General features: G+C 42.7%; 1 protein-coding gene across 1 annotated transcript in view; it reads left to right on the top strand.

Moving 5' to 3' along the window:
* C5H8orf34 (chromosome 5 C8orf34 homolog) overlaps positions 1-16582 on the top strand; it is a 363446-nt gene that overhangs the window by 215461 nt on the left and 131403 nt on the right. Inside the window, exons 9-10 of the mRNA XM_040354371.1 lie at positions 3292-3377; positions 9498-9571. Of these exons, the coding sequence (XP_040210305.1) occupies positions 3292-3377; positions 9498-9571 (160 nt within the window). The remainder of the gene's footprint in view (positions 1-3291; positions 3378-9497; positions 9572-16582) is intronic.

Here is a 16582-nt window from a genome sequence, read left to right on the forward strand (position 1 = left end):
TACTTTGAAGGGGGTGGGCTTCAGGCCTGGAGTATTTGTGACACAAAATGGTGGAGTTGCTCCCAAAAGGTAGGTATGTGAATGTCTTTTGTGGAGTGGGGCAGGACCTGGAATAGCTCGGCAGGAGGTACTGTCTAATCCATTTCCCCTACAGATGTACCTCCCAGTTGAGAAAGAGAGACACCTTTTAGTGCAAAGTATGCAGGCAAACAAAACATGCCTGTGATGCACCAGTTACGTGGATCACAAACGTTTTTTATGGCAAAAAATGGTTGGTTTACCCAAAATAGTTTTTTTACTGCAGGCCAGAAGGAGGTCAAATGCACATGAATGATCTCAGTAATATCTCAAACTGATCTGAAATGTATACACGATCGGACATTCCAACAACAAAACCGTGGATTTTGTTTCTGACGGAATGTTGGCTCAAACTTGTGTTGCATACACACGGTCACTCAAATGTTGTTGGAAATTCCAAATGCTAAGAACACGGTCACGTACAACACTACGATGAGCCGAGAAAAATGAAGTTCAATAATTCCGAGAATGCGTCGAATTGATTCTGAGCGTGCGTAGGAGTTTTGTGCGTCGGAATTGCATACAGACGATCGGAATTTCCGACAAGAATTTTTGTCAGAAAAATTGAGAACCAGCTCTCAAACATTTGTTGTTCGAAATTCCGACAGCAAATGTCCGATAGAAAGCTCACATCGAATTTTTTTTGTCGTAAATACCGATCGTGTGTACGCGGCATAAATGCATCAGAAAGCAAGCTCCATTTCTCGATCCAAAATGGCCCTTATGATGGCACTAGTATTAGTAAATCTCCACTACTTGGAGAGCAGGTTAAATAAAATGTGTTTTGCATCAGTGTGAACTGAGCATTTAAGCTGGCCATAGATGGAGCGATTTTCTTTCAAGTAAGCACAGGTTGCAGGAAATAAAATTGCTTGATTACCCCATTAACACAGTCAGTGTTGATGAGGTAATCTCCACGCAGTGCAATTGTGTTCTCCCACCGGGGGTGGGGCCGGGCGGGTGAGTGGTCCCCACCAGGAGAACACAGGGCCAAATTCTCAAAAGAGATACGCAGGCGGAACTGCTGTTCAGTCTGTGCCTAACTTTGGAAACGATCCTCAAAAGGCTTTTTCCAAAGTTAGGCAGAAAATCTGACATGTGTAAGACACTTACACGGTCAGATCTTAGGATGCAGTACCGCATCCGCCGCTGGGGGCATTTCTCATTGAAATGCCGCTTTGAGTATGCAAATGAGGACTTAAGCAGGTCCACAACGCTTTTCAGCATTGTGATTTCTGCGTAAGTTCCGATTTGCTTGCGCAAAACTAGGGCTGGTTTTACAATGTGTAAAATTAGTCACACCTTGTAAAGGCCCATTCAAGCGACGGCATTTGGTATGCATTCCTGAGGGAGAACTCCACGGCAATTTGTAAAATCAAAACCGGCATGGGTTCCCCCCCAGGAGCATACCAGGCCCTTAGGTCTGGTATGGGTTGTAAGGAGACCCCCCCTACGCCGAAAATTCGACGTAGGGGGTCCCCCTACAATCCATACCAGACCCGTATCCAAAGCACGCTACCCGGCCGGTCAGGAATGGGAGTGGGGACGAGCGAGCGCCCCCCCCCTCCTGAGCCGTGACAGGCCGCATGCCCTCAACATGGGGGGGTTGGGTGCTCTGGGGCAGGGGGCGCACTGCGGGCCCCCCCACCCCAGAGCACCCTGTCCCCATGTTGATGAGGACAGGACCTCTTCCCGACAACCCTTGCCGTTGGTTGTCGGGGTCTGCGGGCGGGGGCTTATCGGAATCTGGGAGTCCCCTCAAATAAGGGGGCCCCCAGATACCGGCCCCCCACCCTAAGTGAATGGATATGGGGTACATCGTACCCCTACCCATTCACCTGGAGGCAAAAAGTTAAAGTTATTAAACACACAACACAAGGGTTTTTAAAATAATTTATTAGTCTGCTCCGGAGGCCCCCCTGTCTTCTTTATTAGCTCTAATACCAGGGGGGGCTTCTTCTTCCGCTCTCCGGGGGGGGTCTTCTCCGCTCTCCGGGGGTCTTCTCCGCTGGAAGCCCCCCCTGGTATTAGAGCTAATAAAGAAGACAGGGGGGGCCTCCGGAGCAGACTAATAAATTATTTTAAAAACCCTTGTGTTGTGTGTTTAATAACTTTAACTTTTTGCCTCCAGGTGAATGGGTAGGGGTACGATGTACCCCATATCCATTCACTTAGGGTGGGGGGCCGGTATCTGGGGGCCCCCTTATTTGAGGGGACTCCCAGATTCCGATAAGCCCCCGCCCGCAGGGTGTCGGGAAGAGGTCCTGTCCTCATCAACATGGGGACAGGGTGCTCTGGGGTGGGGGGGCCCGCAGTGCGCCCCCCTGCCCCAGAGCACCCAACCCCCCCATGTTGAGGGCATGCGGCCTGGCACGGCTCAGGAGGGGGGGCGCTCGCTCGTCCCCACTCCCTTTCCTGACCGGCCGGGTAGCGTGCTTTGGATACGGGTCTGGTATGGATTGTAGGGGGACCCCCTACGTCGATTTTTCGGCGTAGGGGGGGTCTCCTTACAACCCATACCAGACCTAAGGGCCTGGTATGCTCCTGGGGGGGGGGAACCCATGCCGGTTTTTTCTTTGAAAATTGGCATGGATTTCTCCCTCTCAGGAATGCATGCCGAGCGACGCTGTAAATTTTTTTTATAATTATTTGTTTTCCCGGCGCGTATATTTTTTTTCACCCGTCGCAACTTTAGTGTCCCGTCGCAATCCACAAAGCCCGGCGTAAATTACGTTCGCGCGCTGCACGTCGGGAAAATTACGTCACACGCATGCGCAGTACGGCCGGCGCGGGAGCGCGCCTCATTTAAATTGTAAACGCCCCCCGGAGAGGAGGACCGCCTTGCGACGGAGGCACTTAAGTTACACGGCGTGTAATTTCTAGGTAAGTGCTTTGTGGATCAGGCACTTAGGTAGAAATTTTAAGTCAGTGTAACTTAACTGCTGAAAGTTAAGTTAGGCAGCTTTTTTGAGAATTTGGCCCACAGTGATTACTGCTATAATAGCCACCAGAAAATATTGCATGTAAACTCTGATAGGCAAGTTGTATTCAAGTCGATCGATCGATCAACTTGGGTACATTCAGCCTCCCATACAGTCCCAGTCCCTGCTGAACAGGCCGAGATTCGAACGGTCTACGGTCGGCTTTAGTGATACGAAGAAATAAATGTCTACAGCTTTATAAATTGGGCCTTTTTTTTTTCTTGTATTTCAGATTGCAAGGAGGTAATCTGGCTCAGGGAGCAGAAGAGACAGTCAAAGATTGCTCCTCTTCAGATAAAGCTGCAGCAAATGCTGTAGGTGAGTAAAAATAGTTTCAACTGTTAAGAAATTTCAGGAATGATTAGCTCGAATACATTAAATCATATTTTAGATTTTTGTGTGAGTTCAAAATCTTAAATCTGTTTTCATTTTCATGCTGTTTAAAGTGGTAGTAAAGTCCCCCCCCCCCCCCCCCCGGACACTTCAACCTACAGATAAGCTTACCTGTAGGTACAATGAATATCTCCTAAAAGTGCGAACCGGAAGGAAGACCGAGTGAAGATGAAAGCCCTGTCTGCGGTGACCGAGTGTCGCCGGAGGGCTTCGGTTGAAGGTAAGTCTTTCATAATGTGCGAGTATGTGTTGCATACTAGCAAATTATGACTTTACCTTGCAAGGAGAAGATATTTATTTTTTTCTTAGTCAACTTTACTTCTGATTTAACTTTTTCTTACATAGTAAAAAAGAAGTAAAGTGCTCATCTTAAAGTAGAATTTCAGACAAAACTTTTCTTAGTTTTAGACAGAGCATGGGTAGAGCCTCTGTCTGTTTCATTTTTTTATTTTATTTCTGGATTATACTAGGGTCTAGGGCCGTTATGGCGAAACTTGGCACCCCAGATGTTTTGGAACTACATTTCCCATGATGCTCAAGCATTCTGCAGTGTAGTGGAGCATCATGGGACATGTAGTTCTAAAACATCTGGGGTGCCAAGGTTCACCATCACTGGTCTAGGGTTAGTTGTGAGGTAAGGTTAAACATGAATTTTTAAGGGTTTGGTAAGGGGTAGTTTGGAGGGGAGGTTAAAGGAAAAGTACAGTCAAAGCTCTTTTGACTGTACTTCTCCTGTGGATCACAGGGGTGTGGTTCATTCTTCACTCCTGTGAGACATTTTCAGCAGACAACGGGTTGAAGCCTGCTGTTGGCTGACATTGCAGAGCTGGTCTGGGCAAAGATTGTGACTATATGGTTGGGATCCACCCAGATGCCTGGACCAGCATCTGTCTCGACCTCTTAACAAGCAGCTGAGAGCCTGAGTTGGCCCTTCCTGCCCCCTCCACAGCACAACGCTCCAGTTAGTGACTGACAGTCACCAGCTCTCTGATCATGGAGCACTGAGAATTGAGTGATCAGTGGTCTTTGTTCGCTTAGTTTTCAGCCTTAGAGCCAGCGGGGGACAGATTCAGCACCTGACCAATGAGAGATGGTCTGATGATGTCACAACCTCTGGCTCAGCCAATCAGAGGAAGCTTTGTATTCATGAATAAAATACATTGCTTTCTTTGAATGGTGCCGCTGTGATACACTGTGATCCGGGTATGAGACTGAATTGGTGCAACTCTATTGTGTATCCTCTGTGTGTTACATTAGAGAACAGAAGACTGCTGAAATGAAACTGAGTGTTTTCTATTTTAATCACGTCCGCTCCGGAATACTTTAACCCCTTTATGACCAGGCCATTTTTTTGCAATTCAGCACTGTGCCACTTTAACTGGCAATTGTGTGGCCATGCAACATTGTACCCAAATAAAATTGATATATATTTTTTTACACAATTAGAGCTTTCTTTTTGTGGTATTTGATCACCACTGGGTTTTTTATTTTTTATTATATAAATAAAAAAGCAAAACATTTGGAAAAAATATATTTTTTGCCTTTTGCTATAAAACATATTCAATAAAATAAAATAAAAAAATCAACCTTCTTCATAAATTTAGAAATGCTCGTATATTTGTGTGTGTATATATGTATATATATATATATATATATATATATATATATATATATATATATATACTGTTTTTTTTTTATACTGGTCATGGTGGCGATCAGCGACTTATAGCGGGACTGTTATAGTGCAGCAGGCAATCTGACACTAAATGACACTTTGTAGGAACAGACTAACTCCCACTGACATCTCCAGTGACACTAATACAGTGATCAGTGCTAATACTGTACATTGACACTGTACTAATGACACTGGTTGGGAAAAGGTTAACATCTAGGGGTAATCAAGGGGTTAATTGTGTGCGTAACAATGTGAAATATGTTCTGCTTTTTACTACAGATCAATTTGCTTGAGGCTTGAGAAGGCTAAAAAAGTTTGTTTACCCTCTGCATGCCAGGGGTTACACATATATGCAGCCTCTCAGCAGGTGGGCCTTAATGCAGAGAGTCCACATATACACTATATTACCAATATTATTGGGACACCCAGGGCTTTTTTTCAGGGGGAACTTGGGGGAACTCAGTTCCACCACCTCTGGCTCAGACCCATTGGTGCCTGCTTACCGCAATCACTTGTAAACACAGATGTCCGGTTTCTGTGTTTACACGTGACAGCTATGCACTCTGTGTGTAATGCAATCCTGGTATTTAATGCCCCTTTAAGACCCTGTGTGTGGGGGGGAGGAATTTTGGGGGGTCGTGGTAGAGTTCCAGCACCTATTGTTTGAGAAAAAAAGCCCTTGGGACACCAACCTTTACACGCACATGAAGATTGATGGCGTCTTAGTCCATAGTTTAATATCAATTTGGCCCACCCGTTTGCAGCTATAACAACTTCAACTCTTCTGGGAAGGCTGTCCACAAGGTTTAGGAGTGTGTCTATGGGAATGTTTGATCATTCTTCCAGAAGAGCATTTTTGAGGTCAGGCACTGATGTTGGACGAGGAGGTTTGGCTCGCAGTCTCCCTTATAATTCATCCCAAAGATTTTCTGTCGGGTTGTGGTCAGAACACTGTGCAGGCCAGTCAAGTTCCTCCACCCCAAACTTACTCATCCATGTCTTTATGGACCTTGTTTTGTGCACTGATCCAAATCATTTGGTGGAGGGGAATTATGTTGTGGGGTTGTCTTTCAGAGGTTGGGTTTGCCCTTTAGTTCCATGGAAGGGAACTCTTAAGGCATCAGTATACCAAGACATTTTTGACAATTTCATGCTCCCAACTTTGTGGAAACAGTTCAGGGATTGCCCCTTCTTGTTCCAACATGACCACGCACCAGTGCACAAAGCAAGGTCTATGTGCGTGTAAAGGTAGGTGTCCCAATACTTTTGGTAATATAGTGTATGTGTACCAGAATGTAAACAAAGCTATGGCCTTAAAGTGCACAGTTACCAGCAGCAGACAGAAAGCTCACAAACTCTACCTGCAATTGGAAGCTTTCCGATCATGTGACTGCTGCAACAGCCAATCGTGGTGGTCCCATGATCAGAAACTCTGCCCCACCTCCTGGCATCAGAAACCTCTTAACCACTTCAGCCCCGGACCATATTGCTGGTCAAAGACCAGAGCACTTTTTGCGAGTGCGACGTGGCTCCCAAACAAAATTGGCGTCCTTTTTTTCCCACAAATATAGCTTTCTTTTGGTGGTATTTGATCACCTCTGCGGTTTTTAGTTTTTGCGCTATAAACAAAAATTGAGCGACAATTTTGAAAAAAAATAATATTTTTATTTTTTGCTATAATAAATATCCACCAAAAATATATAAAAAATATATTTTTTTCCTCAGTTTAGGCCGATACGTATTCTTCTACATATGTTTCGTAAAAAAAAATCGCAATAAGCATTTATTGATTGGTTTGCGCAAAAGTTATAGCGTTTACAAAATAGGGGATAGTTTTATGGCATTTTTACTAGTAATGGCGGCGATCAGCATTTTTTTTTTCGGTACTGCGACATTATCACGGACACTTTGGACACATTTTTGGGACCATTGGCATTTTTATAGCGATCAGTGCTATAAAAATGCATTGGATTACTATAAAAATGCCACTGGCAGGGAAGGGGTTAACACTAGGGGGCGGGGAAGGGGTTAAGTATGTTCCCTGGGTGTGTTCTAACTGTAGGGGGGGGTGGACTCACTAGGGGAAATGACTGATCGCTGTTCATACATTATATGAACAGACGGTCAGGCATTTCTTCCCTAACAGGACCGGGAGCTGTGTGTTTACACACACAGCTCCCGGTCCTCGCTCTGTAACGAGCGATCACGTGTGCCCGGCAGTGATCGCGCCCACCTGGCACGCACGTGGTCACGTATAGCTACGTGATCTCGCCCAGCAGAGCCGACCTGCCGCCGTATAACTGCAGCAGCTGGTCGGCAAGCAGTTAAAGGGCTAGGAGACTCCAGTGTTAAGGAGTTAAAATAAACCGTTTTGACAGTTTAAGAAATTTTGTTCTCTGAATTTTAATTACCACGTTAAAAGTCGAACCAAGGGTTTTTGTCTATATACTGTATGGCAGGGAACGTGATGCAACAGACTAGAGCAGCCTTTTTTCACCAGGGTACCTTGAGGTTTCTTCTGGGGTGCCTTGGCAAAATGCCTAAAAATTGCACAAAATCTTTATACAAGCCTTTTAGTTACACAAAGCCAGAGGTTTTCATTGTGCACCATTACAACCTTCTAGCTGCCAACCTCCTAACGACCAATGGTATCATTAGTTGATATGGACGATGTCAGTCACCTGTATAGTATTTTTGTTTGACCCTCCCTCTCTATCAGCTTTGGTGTCGCATTAGCTGAGTGATGGAGAAAACTGAGGAAGAAGAGAAACATTGGAATACTAGTCAGTACCAGTTTTCACCTCTACTGTTTGGTCTCCTATGTCTGTGACTGTTGCTGCATTATGTCTACATTTTAGGATGGGGTGCCTCAAGACTGTCCATAATTTTAAAGGGTGCCTCAAGACTGTCCATAATTTTAAAGGGTGCCTCAAGACTGTCCATAATTTTAAAGGGTGCCTCAAGACTGTCCATAATTTTAAAGGGTGCCTCAAGACTGTCCATAATTTTAAAGGGTGCCTCAAGACTGTCCATAATTTTAAAGGGTACCTTGACTTAAAAAAGTTTGAGAAACACTGGACTAAAGGACCTTATTATTTGTTCATTATTGAACAAAAACAGATCATGGCAACCTACCCAACCTTCTGCAATATACCGTGTTTCCCTAAAAATAAGACCTACCTCGAAAATAATATGTGTTATAAGTGTTATTTTCCAGGAGGGCTGCAATATAAGCCCTACCCTGAAAATAAGCCCTAGTTTAAAATGCTTGTAAAACCCTATAATCCACTCTATTGCAGTAGTATATAATGTACAATGTGTGTGTTTCTGTAATATAATTGCGGAGAAGAGAGCTCCGGGGGGTCACAAAAGCGCAGATCTGCTATATAATGAAGGTAATTGGCACAATTATATTACAGAAACACAAACATTTTACATTATATACTACTGTAATAGAGTGGATTATAGGATTTTACAAGCATTTTAATTTGGTTCACAGTGGGGATTCCTGTCAAGCGGGAGAGAGAGGGGGAGAGAAGACAGCACATTACATGGTAAGACCTACCCCAAAAATAAGCCCTACTGTGTCTTTTGTTGCCAAAATTAACATAAGACCCGGGCTTATTTTCGGGGAAACACGTATTATGTAAACTGTTAATGATAGTGGTGGTGGTGATTGCTGTGACCAAATAGCCCTTTATGTGCAAGTACCGTTAGTCCAGTTTTCAGTCCATGATTTCACGGCAGCATATTTCTGTGTTGTGTACAATAATCAGACTTCATGCTTGATATTTCACTACAGTGACCTTTTAATACTCAAATTGCCTTGTTGTTGTTGCTTGTCGCTGAAGTCTGTAATCACACTTGAACAACATTTTCAATAATCACTACGTTCAGCAAATCTAAACATGCCCTGTTAAGTAAGTCACATATTTACATTATCGTTAATGGAACACTTACGTTCGTAACTTGGAAAATATGGAGATATTACAAATATGGAAGAAGACGGATGACAGAAGATTGTCATTTAAACTGAATTCTGCACTTCAACTACCTTAAATATCCTACAGGCATCAATTATATTGCAACAACACTGAGACCTAACCTGTGGTAATTCCTGGCACTGTGTATCAGCCTGCTTGTCTTCATCCTGATTAAATAAGATCCACTGCTTCAGTACATGAAGACGTCACTCATCAAAATAGATTCAGTGGCAGGCATGATAGAAAACATATTACCGGTGTAACTCGAAACCCGCTCTTAAACCTATTTGTATAGTTTTGGCAAGAAACACGGGGGTTTACATATTTCAAGAGATTAATTATTTCAATGTAATTATATGAAACTTTTTTTTTGTCTGCTTGGAACAGAATCATTGCCTGGAGCAGAAACCTTAATGGAGGATGATGAAGAATTTGAGAGTGCCTCTCAAGTGACAGGACCTGTAAGTGGAAGAAATTACTCTGGTTTAGTTCATTATTTAAAAAAAATATTTGCATGGCCCAGTAATTTATAAGAAAAAACCTCAATAGTATGTACTTGAAATTATGTAATTTATGGATCTGATTTTGAGTTTGAAATTTGTTGTATGTATGGGTATAGATTTATCATGCTTGTTTACTGTGAAAATGACAATTGCAGTTTGGGAGTTTACCACAAGGGGGCGCTGAAGGGGTTATGTATGACCTAATATGTGTTTCTAACTGTAGGGGGTGTGGCTGTAGGTGTGACGTCATCGATTGTGTATCCCTAATTGCTTTTAAATGTCCTCATTTCTTCTGAGAAATCCTCACTTCCTGTTCTTCTGTCTGTAACTACACACTGTAATGCAAGGCTTTCTCCCTGGTGTGGAGAAAGCCTCTTGAGGGGGTGAGCAGGAGTGTCAGGATGCCCACTAACACACAGCTCCTTTCTCTATCTGCAAAGTAGAGTGTGTCCTGACCCTCCTGCTCGCCCCATCCCCCTTCAAGAGGCCTTCTCTACACACCAGGAAGAAAGCCTTGCATTATGGTGTGTAGTTACTAGTTACAGACAGAAGAATAGGAAGTGAGGATTTCTCAGAAGAAATAAGGACATTTAAAAGCAAAATCGAAGGATGAAGTTAGTGAAGGAGGACTGCACTAAGGTAAAGGAAGCTATTTAGGGGAATTTTTTTTTACCTTTACAACCCCTTTAAAGGACACAACATGTAAACTTGATCTTGGCTACAGATGGCTCAGTTTGTAACACATTTGACTTACATCTTTGATTTGTTTATGCTTTATTGAATGTACCCTTACCACAGGATGTCTAACTCTTCCCACCAAACCCCAAAACTTAAAGTGGAACTTAACTGTATCTGAACAGTGAAAACCGAAAATGACATTTCATACATTTTTTAATATTCAAAGCAATCTGCCCTATCCGTCTGCCTCCACGCTTTATTTTGTTGAGAAATCACTCCCTAGCATTTCTTGTCGCAACCATCTGGAGTAAGGACAGATAATTCATTACAGCATTTACTTCCCGGAATCAATCTTCCCTTAGGTCAGGCATGCAGGTGGGAGGGTGGGAGGGTGACCATGCAAACTTCTGGGGTGTATGACATAATTTTATCATACTAGGAAGCAGTTGATGAAATGTAAAAACAGAAAAGGTTAAAACAAGGTTAAAACAAGTAAATATACATTCCTCTCTACAGTAGGTATAGAAAAGAATCACCCCTTTTAAAAGAATCACATTTTGTTGCTGAAGCCTGAAATAAAGACAGACACATTTTTTGTTTTATCCAACTTATAGCATCCAAGTGAAAGATATAACACCAACATGTCAGAAAAAAATAAAAATAAATAACAGAATCACTGAGTTGGAAAAAGGATCACCCTCTTGTGTTAGGATTTTGTTGAACCACATTTTGCTTTAATTACAGCCTTTAGTCTGCAACATTTGCCCACTCTTCTTTGCAGAACTTCAAGTTCAGTTAAATTTGATGGTGGGCTGCAGTCTTCAAGTTATTCCACAGATTATCGGTGGTGTTTAAGTCTGGTCTCTGATTAGGCCATGCAAGGACATTCAACTTTTTCTCCATTAACCACTGTGTGGTCATTGTCATGTTGGAAGGTAAACCTTCTTCCCATTGACAACTTTCTGGCAGGGGAGCAGAATTTGATGGTATTTTACCCCATCCATTTTTTCCTTCTATCCTGACAATTGCTCCAGTCCCTGATAATCACCCCCCATAACAGGATATTACCACCTCCATGCTTTAAATGTAGGATTGGTGTTATTTGGATGGTGAGCATTATTGGATTTCCGCCAGACATATCGTTTAGTGTTGAGGCCAAATAATAAACTTTGACCAGAACACCCTTTTCTATGTGGCTTCAGAATCTTCAAAGGTGTGTCGTGACTACATGTGGTCTTTCTTAAGTAGTGTTGAGCAGAATATGCCATATTCGATTTCGCGATATATCTCGAATATATATTCGAATATTCGAGATATATTCGCTAAATTCGAATATTCGTGATATTTTATCGAAATTAATTGAATGCGATTTTTCGCTATTGCGAATGCGAAAATAATTGCGATTTTTTAATAACTGCGGTAGGAGCGCTCTGATTGGCTTAGAATATTCGTGATATTTTATCGAAATATCGCAACATGCGAATGCGATATTTATTGCGCAATTTCGAGATATGCTGGAGGAGCGCTCTGATTGGCTCAGAATATTCGTGATATTTTATCGAAATATCGCAACATGCGAATGCGATATTTATTGCGCAATTTCGAGATATGCTGGAGGAGCGCTCTGATTGGCTCAGAATATTCGTGATATTTTATCGAAATATCGCAACATGCGATTGCGATATTTATTGCGCAATTTCGAGATATGCTGGAGGAGCGCTCTGATTGGCTCAGAATATTCCTGATATTTTATCGAAATATCGCAACATGCGAATGCGATATTTATTGCGCAATTTCGAGATATGCTGGAGGAGCGCTCTGATTGGCTCAGAATATTCCTGATATTTTATCGAAATATCGCAACATGCGAATGCGAAATTTATTGCAGATATTTCGAAAACTGCTGTAGCAGCACTCTGAAATCGAATATGTATGATATTTTAACCAAAATACATATTGCGATTGCGATTTTTCGATCGCGCATGCGCAATTGCGCGAACAACACGCGACCATTTCCTGGAGCCTTGCCAGTTTCCCAATATTACAGCAACATGGTGGGAAGCAATTTCTCAAAGTCTGAGGAAAAGTTGCTGATTTGTGTAAGTATTTTGACCACTGTTATTTCATCATCTTCAACTGCATTTAAGTCTAGTTTAAAAGTTAGTATATATGATCAGATATTAGTATTTAACCAAAAATGTGTCTCCTGCTTTTACAAAACTACAAGTCCCAGCATGCCTGGACAGCTGCAGACACCCTGGTTGGCAAATGTGTATTTAGGCACTTTTCCTTGTTATTTAGCATAATGAATTTAAAATTTTTTTGGACATAGGACGTATGCGAACGTCCTGACTTCAGTGTCCTCAAGGCCCAAGGACGTTCGAATACATATTGCCCTTTAGATGTTGCAGAACTACAACTTCCAGCATGCCTGGGAATGCTGGCACTTCTAGTATTGTAAGTTCTGCAGGCCCACATTTTTCAGGCCTTTATGCACGGGTCTCTAAACTGTGGCACCCTAGATGCAGCAAAAGTAAAATTCTTAGCATGCACTGACAGACCGTGGCTGATGGGAGTAGTAGTTTTGCAACAGCTGGAGGTGGACTGGTCTTGAAACCCAGAGTTAGGTAACAAACCCGTAGTGTTTTGCAACCATTCTGCCTCCAGCTGGTTATTTTCTGTTGAAAAGCCTGTGGCGTGCAAAACACAACCCAAAAACTCCACCCGGTGCAAGGAAAAATTTGCACACACCTAAAGAGTGACATCACAAAAAACTGCGACGGTTGCATACGTCAGTGGTCCTCCGAAAAGGTCCCGTCTCTGACCCCCCGGGGCGTTAGGCTCCTGACAGGGAAAAGAGTTACTGTGGTCCATACAGCCGAAGCCATATGGACCCATCTCGGTCCAAGCAGCGCAATCAACACGCGAACAACACGCGACCATTTCCTGGACCCTTGCCAGTTTCCAACTTTATGATCGCAACGCAATCGCAGAGCAAGATGGTTGGAAGTAATTTCACTGTATCTGAGGAAAAGTTGCTGATTTGTGTAAGTATTTTGACCACTGTTATTTCATTATCTTCAACTGCATTTTAGTCTAGTTTAAAAGTTAGTATATATTCATAATTATGCAAATGATAATGGCTGCTATATTTATGTAAAAAAGGTGGCGACGGAAATGGCAGTATATAAAATCTGTCATGTTACCCCTGTCATTGATTAATAAGGCGAGAATGCTTCCAATTGTTGAATAGCATACATTTATGTCATATATCCATAAGGCTGTCAACAAAAGTATTACAATATACTTTGTTCTTCATCTTGCAGAAGTTCCTGGAAACAGGATACGATGAGCTGCGGAGGCAGCAAGAAAAACAGGGAGTTATAAGCTCCCTGATTGAGGAACTAGGCGAAGAACACACTCGCATGGCGATCCTCAAAAAGTGGTCCGACCTGAAGAGGCGCCAGATGAACCGGGTCAGGCGTATCCGGAATAAATATCATCCTGGTAAGTTATTGGTCACAGTTATGTTTTTTTTTCCCTAAAGTGTATTTTGTGCGTGTACTCGAGAGAGGAGCCGGACTGCAGGAGTTGGGAGTAGGCAGGCCTCCCCCAGAGGTAATCTGCCACCTTTCTCCATGCCCCGGGTGGCAATGGCGGGTGTGAGGGGGTCCTCCCACACAGACCGTCCTACCTGCTCCGCTTCGAAGCCCCACGGGGCAGAGGGACTCCCTATAAGGGAGTGAGAGGATTTGCCCGCTCAACCAGCCCCGTTAGTCCTTCGCCTCTCTTTTTAGAGACCGCATGGTCAGAGTGCGTGCATGTTAACCCAATTGCGAGTGCGTGTGTAAGTGTGGTGGTTTTTGTGGGAGGGAGGTGGGCATACTAAGCGCAGGCTTACCTCGCATAGCACACCCACCGGGGGCCGAGCTGAGACCACCAAACTCAATTCACATGTAGCCGAGAGCGGGATCCGAACCCCTAGCTGCAGAGGTGAATGGCTTGTCAGCGCAGTGGCAATCGCGTTGAGCCAGCCCGGGTCCCTTGGGGACAGTTATGGAAGGTCATATGTAATTAATGTAAGGTCAGATGTTGTTAACCAAGACGCCATGTTGTTGTAACATATATCACCACCAGCCAAGGTATTCATAGTACTGTTGGAAAAAAACATGGGACAGCAGACAGGAACACAGAAGTTATGTGGGAACATACTTTTCCCATTGCTTTGCATGGGACTTTAAACAAAAAGCCCGACCCTCACCAATGGGGTTAGTTAAGGGATAAATTAACGATCCTATACTTTAAGTGGACGTATAGATAACATGTGACCAAGTGTTATCGAAATATCTACAGCTGTTATGAAATAACATGTATTTCCCATAGAGTTGAATGGGACTTTAAAGAAAAACCCTGACCAAGGCAAATGGGGGTGGGTATGGGTTAAACCACCAATCCTATATTTGTGGCTGACATATAAGTAACCTGTGTGCCAAGTTTCATGTAAATATCTTTAGCCGTTTGGACGTGATGGTGGAACATACATACATACATGCACACACACGTTGAGTTTTATATATATAGATTCCCACTAAATTCCTGTGTTAGGCGTGGGGTTGTTATAGTAATCCTGTGTACTCCATCAAGTACTTTTTTTTAACATGAGATCGTCTGAACAAAACAAAGGAGACAAAAACAGCTCATTTTACCATGGTGGCAGCCCAGCTCACGCTCAGTCCCCTGTAGTGCCCACAAGACCCTTTAATATAACATTGTCCCATTGGTTAACTGTCTATATAAATTAATTTGTATTCATATACAATACAGTAGAGTACACAGAATTTGCATACGTCATTAGAAAACATTTTTATAATATATGAACATTGTGTTATTATAGGAGCTCCGCTACCAACTGTGCGCCCCAAGCGCACAAGGCGACAGGCCGCAGAGGAGGAGCAGGAGGAGGATGTGGAAGAGGAGGAGAGGGATGAGGAGGAGCAGCCAGGGCCATCCACATCACCACCCCCAGTTCCTGTGGAGGAGCAAGAGGAGGAGCTGCACCCCCCCCCCGAAACTTCTGGTGGAGTAGTGGGTGACGAGGAAGAGGAGCAGGATGAGACGGTTAATTATACCGTCAATCAGGAGGGTAAATATGTGCACATATATTAATAAAATTTCAACAATAAAATGTAGCTCTAAAAATGGACAGCATTTAAAGCAGGGCTGTGGAGTCGGTAGATAAATTTTTCGACTCCGACTCCTCAGTTTTATGTACTTCAGACTCCGACTCCCCGACTCCCCGACTCCGACTCCTCTGTATTAATATGCGAATGTATTTTATAGATTCCTTGAGGGAAAGAAACGCAAACTACCACAGGACTACTGGCTGGGAAGCCAACAGTCTACTGTATTGCACAGTTTAAGCAAAAGACAAACACAATGAAAACAATCAAGTGACTGGATAGTAGCAGCAGGCTTAAACATCAGGAACATGATCTTTAACAGTTCAAAAATACAGACCACATTATTTGGCTGTTTTAGAACCAAAACAAAGCTTATCTATAATGAACCCAAAAAAAAAAATATGAAAAACCTAGAAATGGTTTATATTAATCTTGAAATGTAGTTCTAGGCTTAGCAAATGCAAATAAATGCAATGTAGAGTTCTAAGGAAGAGAATTGCCTCTGCCAGATCCTCTTTCATAGAGTCTCTTAAGTCAGACTTTATTATTTTTATGGCTGAAAATAATCTTTCGTAACGGTCTTTGAAATCCAAATGTTTTTTTCTTATATCCTAACAGTTCTAAAAAAGCTAGAGGTGAAGCAAGCTGCCATGAAAAACCTCACGAAGAGAGTAATGGCAAATGAGCAGCAGATACTGTTTTTGATGCGCCAAAATCAACAACTGGTGCAACAACTGGCGAAAAACATGGATGAGGTGACAGAGCTTCAGAAGTTAATGTCCTAATTTTTTTTTTTTTTTTTTAATAAAAAATGTTATATTTTGCAAAGGTTTCATTTCTTATTGAAATTGTTAGTTTTTTAAACACATCTAACTTCACATCTAACTTCACATCTAACACATCAACATCAACATCAACACATCTAGCTTAATAATAACCGAAAACATTTTATACTATTACTAGCTGAATACCCGGCGTTGCCCGGTCTTCCTATCTTAACCTTTTGGGGAGGAAAATCATAGTAATATAAATATACCCATCTTTTATATAAGGGTGTTGGTAAGGGTTAATTTAACTGTTATATATTTTTATTTGGCATATAAGTAATATG

This window comes from Rana temporaria, chromosome 5 (genome assembly GCF_905171775.1).
Source record: "Rana temporaria chromosome 5, aRanTem1.1, whole genome shotgun sequence".
In the NCBI taxonomy this organism is placed as follows: domain Eukaryota; kingdom Metazoa; phylum Chordata; class Amphibia; order Anura; family Ranidae; genus Rana; species Rana temporaria.